This window comes from Idiotropiscis lumnitzeri, chromosome 3, assembly GCF_059441095.1.
Source record: "Idiotropiscis lumnitzeri isolate Australia: NSW breed Sydney's pygmy pipehorse chromosome 3, RoL_Ilum_1.0, whole genome shotgun sequence".
Lineage (NCBI taxonomy): Eukaryota > Metazoa > Chordata > Actinopteri > Syngnathiformes > Syngnathidae > Idiotropiscis > Idiotropiscis lumnitzeri.
The window spans coordinates 17,392,165-17,408,215 of record NC_142393.1 but is presented as its reverse complement, the minus strand read 5'-3'; the positions used below and the strand labels follow the sequence as shown (position 1 = coordinate 17,408,215).

General features: G+C 39.6%; 1 protein-coding gene across 2 annotated transcripts in view; it reads right to left on the bottom strand.

The window, feature by feature from the left end:
- prkar2aa (protein kinase, cAMP-dependent, regulatory, type II, alpha A) overlaps positions 1–16,051 on the bottom strand; it is a 30,477-nt gene that overhangs the window by 7,323 nt on the left and 7,103 nt on the right. For both annotated transcript variants that reach the window (XM_088291704.1, XM_088291703.1), the window contains exon 3: positions 3,393–3,428. In XM_088291704.1, coding sequence (XP_088147830.1) covers positions 3,393–3,428 — 36 coding nt within the window. The remainder of the gene's footprint in view (positions 1–3,392; positions 3,429–16,051) is intronic.

The window sequence follows — 16,051 nt, the reverse complement described above, 5'->3', positions numbered from 1 at the left end:
TGAAAGAAAATGAAAAAGCAAATAAGGTTTGACTCAAGGTCAGCCTTTCTATTGAAATTGCAAATGGGCAGAAAGCAAATTGAAGCATTCTTTTGTGTGTAGAGTGACCGGCATCTGTCCTGTGAGGACGTAGTCATCTTTTACTTATGTACACAGTCAGCTGACATCAGGTGCTACTGGAGAAACCACCACTCCAAGAAACATTCACTTTTGAAAGTTTTCTTTAATTGTATATTACTAGACATTTGTTAATGCTGTCAATTTACGATGTTACATTTTGGACTAAATTGACCACCTATGCCTCTTTTGTCTCTTACTAGGTCGGCGCGATATTTCATATCAATATTTCTCAATTTCTCAATAAATGTACAATAATAATATAGTATAACTATGGGTTCAGAAAAAACTAAGCATTTTTTTAAAGAAAAAACTACATATCAATCCTAAAGGATGTGGAAATGGTAGTTTTTTAAATTATTATTAGAACCTACTAACAGCCAGTAATATGAACAAAGTCAGCAATAAATATTATGCTGAACTGAAGTGTTTGTGTGTATGCATGTGTATTAACTGTAACAATGTGTGTGTTGTTCTGTACCAATTTCTCCATGCTTGACCCTAATTCAAATAAGCGGTTCAGAAAATGCACTTTGACTTTTTTGAATCCACAAATATATAGTGCCAGTCAAGGAACACAAGCATTGCTACAGAAATAAGACGTGGGCGATAATCATGGGGAAAGTGTGCCTAAATTGAAAGGCGAGACTCGCTCCCATTAAACTGAATGGACGGGCAAAGCACGGACTGCTTGTGCATTTTTAAAACAATTTCCACTACTTGTCCACTGGTAATGTGAAATTGGTCACATAATGTTCTAAAACACAAAATATGTGTAACATGTATACTTGACAGGAGATGACAGTGTGATGTGTCTCACAACTCTCACATACACCAAAGTGGACTTCTCACGTGCTTGTTAAATTTTTTCCACCCCCAAAAGAAATTCAAAATTCAAGGGTGGGTATTATGCATGAAATAAAAATTTGACACATTGTATAGACGGTAACCAGTACCTAGGGGTTGCGAAAAGGTGTACTTTTAATCTTAAAAATGTATATAAGAAAATAATTTTCACTGCAAACCAAAAATCAAGATGGCCTCATGTGTAATATCTGAGTGTGTGTGCTATTGAGAAATAACGGGGAGCTGTAGTGAACACGAGGCACACATACTCAGACACGCTTCTCTTATCAGCATTGTAAACTGTAAGTTTGCAAATCTGGTCTGGTGACTCTTGACTCCAGACCTGACCAGTGGAATTCTATCAGTGTGTATTTGGAGACAACTGTAATATTTGCCTTATGAGGGTGACAGATCATTAACACAGGCACATCTAGAAAAATTTCCCCTGGCAATAACGTTATTGGTTTATCTTAATCAGTTTGGGTTTAAAAGTGGCCTCAAATGAGCCGTACTACCCTGTATAATAAAGTGGCCTTGCAATTAGACACCAATTGAAAAGATGGTTTTATTGTGTGAATTTATTGTCCCATTTTCTTTTAAGGATGTGAAAGGTAGAAATCCTTTTCAGCAAATCCACTACATAGGACATTCACAAAAAGACCACAGTTGAAGATATCATCCAGGTAATCTAAATATACAAGTTTGGTTTCTGATTAAGAGGGGCATGATACAACTGATTTGGGACCCTAAAACATTTTTTATGGCATGGAATTTAATTCCTTCTATGTATGTATGCAATAGGTTGATTGGTCATCTTGAAGTCATCATCTTTTTTTCACTATGAATTAATTGAGGCATATTTTTTTGTTACTACTCAGGGGCATTGACACCCCAAAAAATATTGCAAATAATGCAAGTTTGGCCTTACATATATATTTTTTATAATTGGCTTGTGCAATTAAATTTGAAAAGGTGAGTTCGGAGGTAGTGGCCATTTCCACACGTCAACAGAACAAATCTTTCTTTTCCCCTCCATATACACGGAATAATTTCGAGCAATGTGTGCATCCACAGACAGATGCTGAAATCCTCTTGCACATAAGTGAGGCCTCAAGTGTTGCTGTAACACTACCGCAGGAAGTCACCAACAACTGAGATTAAGAAGCGTGCAACATAAACATACTCGGAACAATGGCAGAGAATGCAAAAAAAAAAAGCAGGTAAAGACATTTGTGTGGATGATGACGGGTTAGAATTTCATCTTCGGAATGAACGCACAGATCACAGATCACGACTATCTGACACAGTGATCCACAAGTGTTGTGTTGTTGTTGGTCATGCGACAACTGGGACAACTGCAACTTTTTCATTATCTCAGGAAAGATGCCTAGCGGTTGTACACATGAACATTTTTAAAATAACAGCTAATGAATAATTGATTAATACTGAAATGCTCCCCTCAAGTTTGTCCTCATTTACTATTTTGATTATATTAAAATTTGTAACTGCGTTCTACCAATACATGTTTACTCAGTCTTATTAAAACCACATAGCCGGCAGCAAGCCTTTATAAACCCGAGGAATAGACAACAGAGTCAAAAGCAATGGCAGGACAGTAAAGATAAACATCAGCTGACACACCAACAGCTTAATCAAAGTGCAGCTCGCCACAAAGACTGGCGACAGGTCAATTACTCATTTGTAAACACTAGACACAGTACAATGAAATACGAGAAAACAAGCGTACCGGAGACAAAAGACAACCGACACTGACACGAAACCCCAAACTCACTTCACTGCCACTTACAGTTCACAAGTATTGGACCAATTAATGTTGGCCCAAAACTTGTGACACTTTCTGAAGGTAAAAAATTGATTATTCCTGAACTATTATGTCAGTGACAGTGGAGCATGCATTTCATTTATTGGATCTGAATGAATTAATGAATGAATGAATGAATTATGGCTGCTGGCGACAGGCCTGAAGTACTCATTGACTTAAAAAGATTTTCAACCAACATATTTCTAGGTATTAACTGTCCCAATACTCTCCACTACCCCTGAAAATGTAGGTACTTTGCATAAAATAGTGAGCATTTGTCATCACTTCCAATCCATTGCGAAGCTGTATAAAGAGGAAAATCATAAAAAGCGTCACTGGCCAAATACTTCTAGCGCGAACTGTAATAAGGCTGAGCAAATACTCATTGTGACAAAATAGGGCCCAGTGACAGAGGCCGTCAGTATATCTGCTACTTGTGTTGGGCGTGCATGGTCAACACAATACGTGCGCGCACACCGCAACAGGGCCTGTTACGCAATGAAGTATGCAATAGCATAGTCAGTGTGAATAGCCCTTAAGGGACATGACGTCAAAGACAAGAGAGTGAACCCGCAGGCACGCACTCACACTCACACAGGAATCTCACCTGACACTCTTCTGTTGAATCTGCTTGGTGGCGGGGCTGCAAACAGACAAGAATGGGCAGGGGCAAGTGAATATCATTGAGTTTAAACAAACAAATTAAGACATTTTTTAAGTCTCCTGGGTAATGTTTTTTAACAATTATACAATGCATTTCTAAGGGAAAATTGGATTTTAAATAAGGGCTCAAAAGGCAGACAATGAGTCTGAATGATACTAGCAACAGCAAAAGACAAAGAAAACAAGTAAGGTGAACACACGGAGGTAAAGAAAAATAAACTTAGAAATGGTCTCAATATTGGCGACATGCTCTGACAGCAACACCTAATTTCACACTAATAAAATCCCAACGTTATTTTTCAATGGCTTCACAATTTCATTACCCGATGAAATTCACACTCGATAGGACCCGCCCCATACTGAATAAGTGGTAAAGAATATTGATAGACCAAAAACTATCACGCTCAATATTCAAAGTTGACAGTGGACAGAAAACTGGAGCACAGTGGGACTTAACAGGGATCCCCCATAGCAGCTTGGTTGGTTGTCGAAATGCAAATTTTGAGCTTGTGACTCGTGTGCTACTGCTGCACCGTTGACCGTAGCATTAATCAGGCGGAAACTGCTGGATATGAATATGCATTAGGAATAATTAAGAGGCCATTCAAAAGAGTATGCAGGACGGGCGCTTGTGTGTGTGCGTGTGTGGACACAAAGATGTGCATTGATTTGACTATTATTCATTTTTCTGTCATTCCAAATTGTTTTTGCATTAGGGTGAGTGTGTGTAAAGTTGGGTGCCAATTAACCCACGTCGTGAGTAAGTGGACACCTGCTTGATAGAGCCGAGATTGTTGCAGGCCAAGAGGGGTGATGGCTCTCCGTTGTGACACACGTCACAGAAAACATTAAGAGTGTGCCACTACGGTATTACCAAACTGTCAGAGTCGGTATTACCAAACTGTCAGAGTCTATTAGATCTAGACTGTGAAACTGAAAGACTGGAAGATAATCATACATACACGACACTTTCCCCACTCACCTGAGAAAGGGTGCGGGTCTCTAACTCCTCTCTATTCTCCTTCATACTATTATTCAACATGTAAGACGTGAACTAGATTCAACTTCATGGCAAATATTGGAGCACCTGTAGGAGGCTTGATTGCAGGTGTGGTGAGCAAGGATCACCCAAGGTACTGGTAATTATTTTCCAAAACATTGAACAGGTCTAAATACATTTATTTCAGACAGTGCTTTTATCATTGCACAATGCCTGAGTAAAGATTACTCCAAAAATAAATAAATGAATAAATACTATCGAAATGGGAAAGAAGGGAAATAACAAGGAAAGTAACGATTTCGAAAATTGATATAATTATTTTCAGGTTTAGTTCAAGAACTAATAAAATGCTGGTAAGACAAAAATGTAGTTAAAGTCAAAATGATTTGTGATTTTGTGAGGAAAAATATGCATGTTGAATTAAAAACATTTAAATTATAATGTCAGTTATTCATTTTGAGAAAAAAAAAAGACAAAATTGAACCGAATCAAATCGGGAATTAAAAATCGAATCAGATCTTGATTAAATCGTTACATCCCTAGAAATAACTAACTTGTCCAACTTTACAAAATAGTTAGGCAATTTAACACTAGCACACCTGCCATTACAATTTAGCCGCTCCGATTCTGCTTTTCCCCCCGACTTTCCCACCCACCTACCTCAGAGCTTTTCCATTCTCACAAACTAACAATTGTGAAAACGACTACGTTGAGGCCTTGTGTTGAACTCATATTGTATATTGTATTGCATGAATGCAGTCCCAGAAATATTTTGGATCACATGCATGTGTTCAGTTGTGTGGGTGCGTAAGTCTGCATGTACAAAGTGTGAAGCGCTCTCCCCACAAGTCATGTTTTTGTGTGGTGTTGGTGGCAGTGTGGCGATGCCGGTGGCTGTATTAAATGTACGCCTGAAGTTGCCTTGGCAACCAAACACAAAGAGGATCTCATTGCCATAACAACCCTACCCCGTTCACCCTCCCCTCGTCTCATCTTCACCGAATCCAACTCCCTTCTCCAATATGTAGCTAGTAACAAGTGGCAGCTCGTCCCTCCATTTCCCCCTTCCTCCTTCGCCAGCAACCTTCTCACAAGCTCTCACCATCGCTCCCCCTCACGCAGTGTACACTCACTATGTGCCATATCAGAACTGTTAGATGGAAACAAGATGAGGGAGCCAAAAAAAGGTGGCGGTGTGTTTATACAGATGGAGAAAAAAATGACTGACCAGAATGTTTAACAGAGTGAGATATCTGGAAGTGTGACACATTATATCGTAGTTAATAGCAGTAAGTTGTCACACATGAACATTGAGCTCCCGATGGCAAAGAAAGAGCATAAAAAGGCAGACTATGTATAGTATAAAAAATATTGATGGCAAGGACATAGAGACACTATAGGGAAGAATGAAGGAATAACTAGGATGTGAGAACTGGCGGTCAGTGGGAAAACAGCGTGATAAAAACCTACTCCGCATATGCGATTAATCAAACCAATGCCGTGCGGTCAGAGAAGAAACAACATGCATGAAAATAAAATTTTTCATGTCAGTTAATTTGAAGCAACAGGGACAGTCATAATAATCACGGAACTGATCAACATAGCATTATATTCTGGTTGAATGCATGGAATTGAATTGGATTCATCCAGTCTCGAAACAACTGAGGCAAAATTGAGAGCACAACATACCATCGAATTAGTCCAAGTAGTTTGGATGAAGTTTTGACAGTGAATTATTAATATATATTCTCAGTGACGTAAAATGAGACAATACTGTTTATATCTCTATCGCTTTGGATTATGTTTGAAATACTGAATAAGGCTCTCCCGAAAAGCTTTGCAAGTATTTCTGCCCGCCTTTTCCGCCTTGCTCTGCTCTACTCAGGGGCAAAGTGTTTAGAGGATTAACTGGCATCTAACCGGCAACCATTCCCAATTGATCCATTTTGGTTTGTACTCTGCACTTATCTGATCTAACCTGAAATAAGGTCTGACATGCCGCATGACACGTTGCAATATTGTTACAATCACCTATGAGCAATCCATTAAGATGACTTAAGCATATGGAATTATCTGCATTTTTTTATATCCCCCACATGCATGCACTGCATTTGCGCTATTCTTCGCCTCCGAGGTCAACAGCAAGAGGCTTCGTGTCAATACCATTTTAGAAAACTCACTTGTCAAACTGAATGATGAGAATAAAAGGAGAGATGGGGACTCCTCGAATAGGGGAACTGATATAAATACTAAATAGCACAGCAGTGTGTTCCCTTCTCTTCTGTCCCCAGAGAAGATAGATGCTATCTGACCCAATATATGTCACTGCCCCCCTTCAGTGCTTACACCCGCAGTCCTGACTCCAGCTTGCACTACTTTTCTGATGCGAGAAGACAATTTACAGCACTAATAATAAAAACACTACATCTATGACAGCTAATTCAAATAAGAACAATTCAGCAAAAAAAAATGGTCAAAACATTGTCTGAAATTGCCTAAAATTATAAAGGCTGAAAACTTGCAGACATTTGACAGTGCAATAAGCCCCTTTCACACAGAAATCGCACAAAATCCCTCGCATCAAAGAATTGAGCATCGTTCTGGCATTTATCAGCCTCCATCTTACATACAACATGGGAGCAGGATATTTTTATTATTTTTAAGTGTATTATTAAGCTAAATAGATGTGTGAAGTGTCTATTGTGACATTCCCAAATACTTATCAGTGACCACTGATTTCAACACAACGGGCCGGAGGAAATATAAAACTTTACATCCTCCAAAAAGGACTTGGGAGTGTCCAAGTCCAAAGGCGTAATAGGCCAGGGCAACTTTATTTGAACAGGACAAACCCTAAAAAAGGTACATCTTGAGCAGGCAGTAAAAACAGCCTATAACCAGGATTAATTAAACATCAGCATTTTTTTATTTAAAGAAAAAGAAAATGTAAACGCTACCAATATATGGATTTTAAAAAAAGCATTATAATTGATCAGGCATTCAATATTCACAATGATGTCCTTTTTTATAGCAATGGCTATTGAATGCAATAAAAGATAACCGGGACTAAGCTTTGAATGCAGGCAATCTCAGTTCTGGCTAACGTTTGAAAATTATTGCAGACACATTATATCCACTTAATGTAGTAAATCCTCCTGAATGACATGCATAAGCATTGCAGTGCACGTTCCTTTGTTTCGCCACATTTAAATCATCCCCGAGGACCACCATGACAAAATGTGAGCATTGTAGCACTTATTTCAAGTCCAACAAAATTGGATCTGCCTAATAGATGGAGAAAACAAATAGTTTAACAGTACTTTCGGATCATTGAGCGGGCAATGAGACTAATAGTCGCAGCTTAATGGCTTCCTTAGTAGAAGTGTCTCTTTTCAGCAGCTGTTTGAATCATAAGACGGCAAAATGGATGAGAAAAAAAAAGAATACACAACTTGAGGAGGCAGTGCAACAAGTAACCATAAAACCGAGTGGAAAGAAGATGGACGATGTGGCTGAGAAGGCCTTAAGCAAAATATGAAGCACAGTGGAGTTATTTTGACTAAAAAATGTTTTTCTTCCAGGCTCTACAATCAGCTGTTCACAGGCAACATAAAAAAAAACACAAAATGGTCTAATGTTATATGACACCATAACATTTCACTCCATAACACTTTGTTGCAGTTGAAGAGCCTTTACAGCGTCCTCTTTTTTGCAGTAAAATGAATCATGTCCAATAACTGTTTAGTGTGACAAGATGTTTAAATGTATTTGTCAGCCACTGGGATTGAGTGGTCACCAGCTGGGAGGGGCTCCAGCCCCTCGGGACGCTGAAGAGTTAAGGGCTATAACAAATGAATGTGGGAGACATTCCCTCTTTGTTTACTGTGTCTATCTCGTTCCCAACCACAGACTGTTTCTTATGCTCTCTCTCCCACTCATTCTCTTCTGGTCACTTATCACGCTCATCGACTTTCCCAGTGTCTTACTCCAATTGCCACCACACTCTAAAGAAGGCTTGGCATCCCAGGAAATGTAAGACTCCTTGCCTTAAGGATTATTTATGATCAGTTGGGGGGCACGGTGGACAAGTGTTTAATTCATCCTCCCGTCACAGTTCTGAGGTTGGGATTTATGCTCCGTTTGTATGTTCTTCCTGTGCTTGCACGAGGTCCTCTGGTTTCCTCCCACATTCCCAAATCATGCATGTAGGGTTATTTAAGACTGTAAAACAGGGGTCTTCAATCCTGCTTCTCAAGGTATGGTGTACTGCCTGCCGCAACACACCTGATTTCAAATGTTCCGATAATCAGCAAGGTCTGTAGAAGATGGATAGCCATCCTGATCATTTGATCATCGGCTGCAGAAACAGCAGAGAGATGGAAAACAGGTAGGCGAGTGGCTCTTGAGGAACAGGGTTGAACACCCCTGCTCTAAAATATCCTTTAGTGTGAATGTTTTTGTCTGTATTTGCTCTACGAATGGCTGGCCACCAGTCCCGGGTGTACCCCACCTCTCGCCCAAAATACAGGATAAGTGGTCAGCTGGATGGATAATCATCACTTGGGCTCTAAATCACCAAAAATAAATATACAAATACGAATTGTCTAGTAGATCATGTCCAATAGATCACAAACATGGCATATCTAACTTGCTCTGAAATAAAACAACACTTTGATGGCTTGAAGAACTTTGTGCTTTGCATTCATTTGGACACCAGCCCGTCTACATGAATGCAGCGCCTCAGTCTTCTAGTCGCCGTGTTTTTATCAAGCAAGATAACTGACAGGAGGAACTATTGCATTGATAGAACATGTCCTGGTCAGAGGTTACGCTAGGGCTTTTATTTTAAAGGCCAAAGTGGTATTGTAATAGTCGAAAACTTGAGAATAACAACAAGTGCTGCTTTCAAGCAAAGAAAATATTTCATGTTATTGCTACACAGCAGTGGAGAACCCCATTGGAAAGGAGTGCAGCCAAAAAAACAGACAGCCTTCCAGATCTCCAAAATAAAACTCCTCCTCGCCCACCTTCATCAATACATGACACCGTTTTTAAAATACTGTTGCTATAAAAGAAGTTCACCAACCATTCTCCTTGGTTGCACATTACGACACAAGGAGAGTTTTTGTGACTGAGAGATGATACAAGTCATTAAATCCATTTCTTTTGCACATTGTATATTTCTTGTCAGCACACGTTTCATTTTTCTTCAAAGTGAATCCATTGGAGAAACCAGAATGATTTTCACATCCACCCTAATAGAGGTAGGGGTTAAAGTCAAAGCAACTGATCTTCAAAACGTTTTTGATGATTTTACCAAGATTTCTACCTGCAGGACATAGACCAGCAGTACTGACAGTGCTAAAAAAAATTGCAGTAGGGCAGCAGAGAAAGAAAAAAAAAACTTTGATATTTTCTATTACTGAGGGGAAGAATGTTACCATTCATTAGCTTTGAATAAAACCGACAGTGAGTAAGAATAGCAGGCTACAGGACCAAAAGAATCCACTGCATTATTTGATACAGATGTTGTACTGTGGCTGTCTCTTTCCATCGCACTTTTTTCATCTGATTGAGAGCATGAAAAAAGAGCAATTTCAAGACAGGTTAGCGAAACCCTAGCAAAACTAGCTGATTGTCACACGTCAAAATCTGTGCACAAAGCGATGTGAATTCATATGTAATGTTGAAGTTAACCACTGAATTACTGACATTTGTGAATGTGTCTGTTTACAGTTAAGTGTATGATTTTTGTGCAGCCGGGATTACTGTTAATTAGTATCAAAACTGTTATAATCTGTAGAATGCTGAATTTCAACGTGACGAACGTTAGACCTCACTTGTAAGATCTTCTCCAAATGTCTTTCAATTAGTGCCTGTTGTAGCCTTGAATGTAGAAAGCCTGCAACTAAAAAGTGCAATTTCCTTAATGAATGCTGAGAAAGCTCTTAGAAAGACGAAATTCCTATTAAACGAAAATCAGTCGAGGATTATAACACGAATTAATGCATAGCAGTATGCTGCAGCATTCTCGCACAAATAAATCTCCTGGGAGCTGTGAGCAGTACAAGAAGTGTGTCAGAACGGTGTTTTTTTTTTATTATTATTATTTAATTTTCAACTTTTAATTATTATTAATTTTCAACTTTTAATTATTTTTCCACCAGTGCATTTTAATGTGCGTTAATTATACATGGATTTTCGCTATCTATCCCCCGCAAATAGCAACATCCTAATGTATTTCTAACCCAAACGACTGTACAAGCTGCATATCATATCTCCTTTACTGTTAGCCAGATTATCAACCGATGCTGTTTGCTTCGTTAGTGCCAGAAAAGAGGCAAGAGTTGTGGCCCGACAACTCGCGGCTGCATCACCATGGCAACGCATCAACTAACAGTGCCCTGAGCATCCGGCAGTTCCTGAGAAAAACATCACCATGCTGGAACAAGGCCCCTACTCACCCAATCTGTCTTTGTGTGATATTTTTATTCCCTCTTTCCAAACTAAAGGGAGGGAGTAGTCATCAAGGAGACCCATTGTCAAGACAGACAACATTAAATGTCCGTGACAACAGAGCTGAGGGTGTTACCGGAAGCTACTGGAATTATTTGGAAGGGGAAAACTTGTTGTTTGGATCGTAAATACATATTTTGTGACATTAGTCCTGGACCTTTTCTGACACATTACATCACAAATTTAGTTTCACTGTTGCTTTTTTACCCACTCCCCTTGGTCTTCTTGCACTAATGGTAAGTTAGGGTAAGTCTCCTGTACCATACAAAGTGCATGTTGTTCTTTGATCAAGTTATATAAACATAAGGCAGATTAATATAAATGGCGTCATTGTTGTTATGTCAGCACTAAGACTATGGATGCGCATAAGCATCCAATAATCGACAATTCTGGGGACTGAACTGAAGCGACCGTTTGATTTATCGAATCTTCAGGCAAAATGTCATTGTCTCAGACGTCATTGCCACCTGAACATGCAACAGCAGCTGCGGGAAGTACATTCTCAGACCTCCATCAAGGCCACTCCTGCAGGCTACATTATTCGACTCAATTCAAGACCAGAATCAAAACAGTAATTCAGAACACAATTTAAACTTTTCATTGTCCTGGATGAATATCGTGTAATATGTGCCAGTACAACCAGATTTGACCACCAGTTGTAATCTGTGACAAAAAAGGCTGCATGCTGTGAACAGTCAGTGGGTAGGAAATCGGAACGAACGCTCATCAGACCACTGGGGTGAAACATAAACAAGGCCAAAGTGGTCTCCAATTACATGACCATTTACAGTCAAAAAGAAGTCCAAACGTCCTCAAACTCAAGCTTATGTTTACAGCCGAGTCATTAAATCCAACAGTCTTGTAGTTGCCTGCATTTCTTGTGTTCCATTGCAAAAAAAAAAAAAGACAACTGAACTTTCCTCAAATTTTAACAATTACATCACATTAAGGCCAAACAAATGGACATACAAAGCAGCATTTGTAAAGGAAAGGGCTGTGGACTACTCATGACCTCTGACTTTAAATAAACCCGAAACAAGGCTACCTACCGCCTATCACAGTCATGGGCGGGAGGGACTGGCTTTGAGCTGCTCAAGGCCAGCAGTTTCTATGGCAACTGTAGCTGTATCAGCTATGGGGACTGCACCAAACACATTCGACAAGATTCAAATTAACTTCAAATAAGGAGTGAATTATTTAGACCCTCTGTTAGCTGGTAAATACTCAAGTGTTCTTTCATGTTCATTGATCGTGGTTAAATTTATTTAATGGTGGATGAAAACAAATCTGCCTTAATTTCACCCTTCTAATCGGGCTGTGCGCCTGGTTACTAAAATTCCTCTGCGATGGAGTTTAGAGGCATTGTGTAGAAAAGTGAATAATACCAAAGGCCAAAGATGACTGTCCGTAAAATCAAAACTGAGTACCAGGCACAATGGGTACATTTGACTTGTCATTGCTTTACTTACACATTTTCTGCTCTGTAGAGACGCAAACCCCCTCAAAATAACTACTTTCAAATAGCTTTGGTTAATCCAACCATATGCATGTATCTATTAGTATCAATAGAAAACAACCTTGTGTTATCCAAAGCCTTGAAACAGATCATTGTCACCTTCAAGCAACCTCTCTCTATACCTTTAATCATAGTAACAAAAGCTGTGCTTTGTCTTGAATCACTGGGCCGGTCTTAGAAAGCTCTGCACTCCTAACATTGCCTCACAACGGAATCAATCAAATACAACCCTCTTAATGTGAAAATGCAATGCACGGGCATGTTTTGCAGTGCAAAGCGCTCAATGTGGAAAATCCCATTCTATCTACTTTATTGTTGTTTCACAAATCATAAAAACAATCCATCTTCCACCAGTAAAATGGGTGGCTGACGCAGGTTGAGAGGGATTCCCAAAATAAAGAGCAACTTTCACCCGAGTAATATCTTAGACACACAGATTGAAGAAGTAAACTTACTTCACTTAACATTAATTTAGATTTCTTCTACCCATTCATGTTTATTAACCTTTTCACTGGAGTAGCTTCCACCCATGTTAATTCAATTTACCTGGCATGGCAAAGACAGTTCTGCTAAAGCCTATAATAACCTCTTCTCCCTGTAAGCCATCTTGTCTAATTAGATTGGTCTCATACATCCAGGTCAACACATGCAGAGTAAGGGGGACTAGGATGGAGAGTAAAAGAGTGTTAGTATAGTCACAAGACACGTTGGAACACTCTTGGAACACACTTGTTTGATATTTTCGTCAGAAACTGATTCATCAAAGTAGGAGTAATGTACTGCATTTTCTCATTGGTTAAGGGATATAATCATGTTTTTAACACGTTTTGTTAATTTTTTATGCCATTTTTATCAGTTTTGCGGGATAATTAGGCTTGAAATTAGTAGGATGAACTTTTTTTGTTGGTCCGAAATAATTTAGATTTTGAACGGTCCCTTTTACATTAATATAAAAAAAAAAGACATTCAATATTTCAATAAGCTTTACTCCACCTGGGTCTCCGCTCTCCTTAATTTGATTTGGAAAACGCTTGCCATTGATTGGTCTCTAATACATGGGCGCCTAGTGGCCACCGTGTCTCTTCATTGGGTTGGCTTTATTGAAAGTGAGAGACCGATCAATGTGTGTGTGAATGAGGAAGTGTCTCACTTAAAACCCGGAAACCTATTTCGGACGTGCGCGAACATTACAGAAGCCATCCTCCACAAAATGTGCCCAACACAGCATAATCCTGGTTTTGAAATGCTTTGGAAATTTATCCAAAAATCACTTGAAGCAGGTTATTCCTCAATTCCTGTGAGATTGGCAGCAGATTCAAACTTGCTGTGCGTTGTCACTGTCATTTTTCAAGAGTTGAGTGGACGTGTCGCAACCAAAAATTGAGCCAATACTTCGATAATGAGTCACGATCCTACTCCACAATGGCGCTGCATTCAAATTAGAGCATTTTTCAAGCCTTTTGCCTTTTATTGGCTAATATTGAATCTCAATATACAAACTGGATTGATGTCTGACTTAAAAAAAGACTCATTTTGACGTGAGTCTGCGTATAATGATGGTTAAAAAGTGGATTACGATGAAAAGGCAGCCTCAAGTCATATAGACAATAGAAACAATAAAGGAGAACAAATTGAATGTGCAGAGCAATGACTGTCACAAGCCTGCCTTGTGCAACTTAAACGGAGTGAGAAAAAAATAGTACATGAAAAGAAAAACGAACACCCCAACAAAATCTTAAAACGTACACTTTCTTAAGACCTTACAATTAGCTGTAGCCCTTTTGAAATAAGATGATTTCAGCCCTTTTTTTTTAGTATAGCTGTATAAATAATATAGAATTATGTGGCTGTGAAGTTTGCCACCGGAAATATAATGTTCTTTTGTCCTAAAAGCATTGAATACTTCCATCTATTCCATTCATTTTAGTCCGCTTATTCGGGGTCGGGTTGCAAGGGCAACAGCTTTTGTAGGCAAGCTCAGAACCCCCCCAAGCCAATTCGTCCAGCTTTTCTGGCGGAATCCCTCTGCCTTCAAAGGCCAGTAGGGAGGCGCAGTCTCTCCAGCGTATGCTGGGTCGTCCCCGTGCCCTACTCCAGGATGGACGTGCCTGGAACACATCACCTGGGAGGCGTCCAGGAGACATCCTATTCAGATGCCCGAGCCACCTAATCTGGCTTCCTTGAACGTGGAGGAGCACCAGTTCCACTGAGCATTTCCCAGATGATCGAGATCCTCACTTTCTCTCCAAGGGGGAAGGAACCCAGACAACTAATTTTGGCCATTTGTATCTGGGTTCTTGTTCATTGGGTCAAGACCCACAATTCGTGACCATACATGATGATCGACCGGTAAACTGAGAGCTTGGTCTTTCGGCTCAATTCCTTTTTCAGCACCACAGGCAGATGCAGATACAGTTTGCATCATTGCAAACACTGCAATGATCTGCCCCTCAATCTGCCACTACATTCTTCCCTCACTCATGAACAAGACCAAGATACTTGAGTTACTCCTCTTTGGGCAGGATTTCACCATGGACCAGGAGAGGGTAATCCACCCTTTTCAAATGGGGGCCATGTTGTCAGATTTGAAGGTGCAGATTTTCATCAAAACCGCTTCACACTCTGCTGTGAACTGCTCCATTGAGAATTGGAGATCACAGCGTGATGAAGCCAACATTACCACATCATCTGCAATCATCATCTCAAAAAGCAGGGATATGATACTAAAGCCACCAAACCAGACCCCTCTCAAGTTACTCAACAACACCCACATCTCATAATTTCCAAATCTTGTGGAGCCCTAATAATGATTATTAAAAAGGAATACCAGTACAAGAATTTAAGATGTTGTCATTGTCGACTAAGGTGAGAATTAACTCTTTAAATGTTATGATGTATGGGAATGGCACGCTATATGAATTCCAAACTGAGAAGGATCGACAGCCAGTACTTCCCCATTTTTCTACAGTGCCACTGAAGATTGCTCAGGGAAAGAATGAGGAAGTGCCAAAGGTAAAACAATGACCATCTTTGACAGCAAGTAAACTACCTGTAGTTTATCTACCAAAGATTGCCCATCTTTTCTCCATGTTCTGTTGATTTTTCAGGGCACAAATATTAATAGTAATCTGAAGATGCCACCCACATCCCCCATACATGCAAAATGTTAATGCTATTGTCATAGCGTATGCATGTGTTGACAGCAGTAAATAAGTTCTGGTTTTACTTTTGTTGGACAGTTGGCAATTTTTTTAGGAGCATTACCAGCGCCTTTTACAGCATGCTTAGGAAAGTGGCCAACGGTGGTAATGCATTACTCTTCTCCATCTTCTGGCAGTTCGTCTTGGTACACTACCTCCACGTTCTCCTCACCAACATCTGGTGATGTCTGCAACATCGAAAGTATTCGCCAACCGCAAAAAGAAAGTCAACATGGTTGGGTAGCAGGGATTTGGGGAGCCAATATCTGGGTTTACATTGTCTTCAGAAATGTGCAAAATGTAATTTGGTCAATAGTAAACTGGTAAAAGAAAAACAGAAATTAAAAAAACTTAAATATTCCCCAAAATGT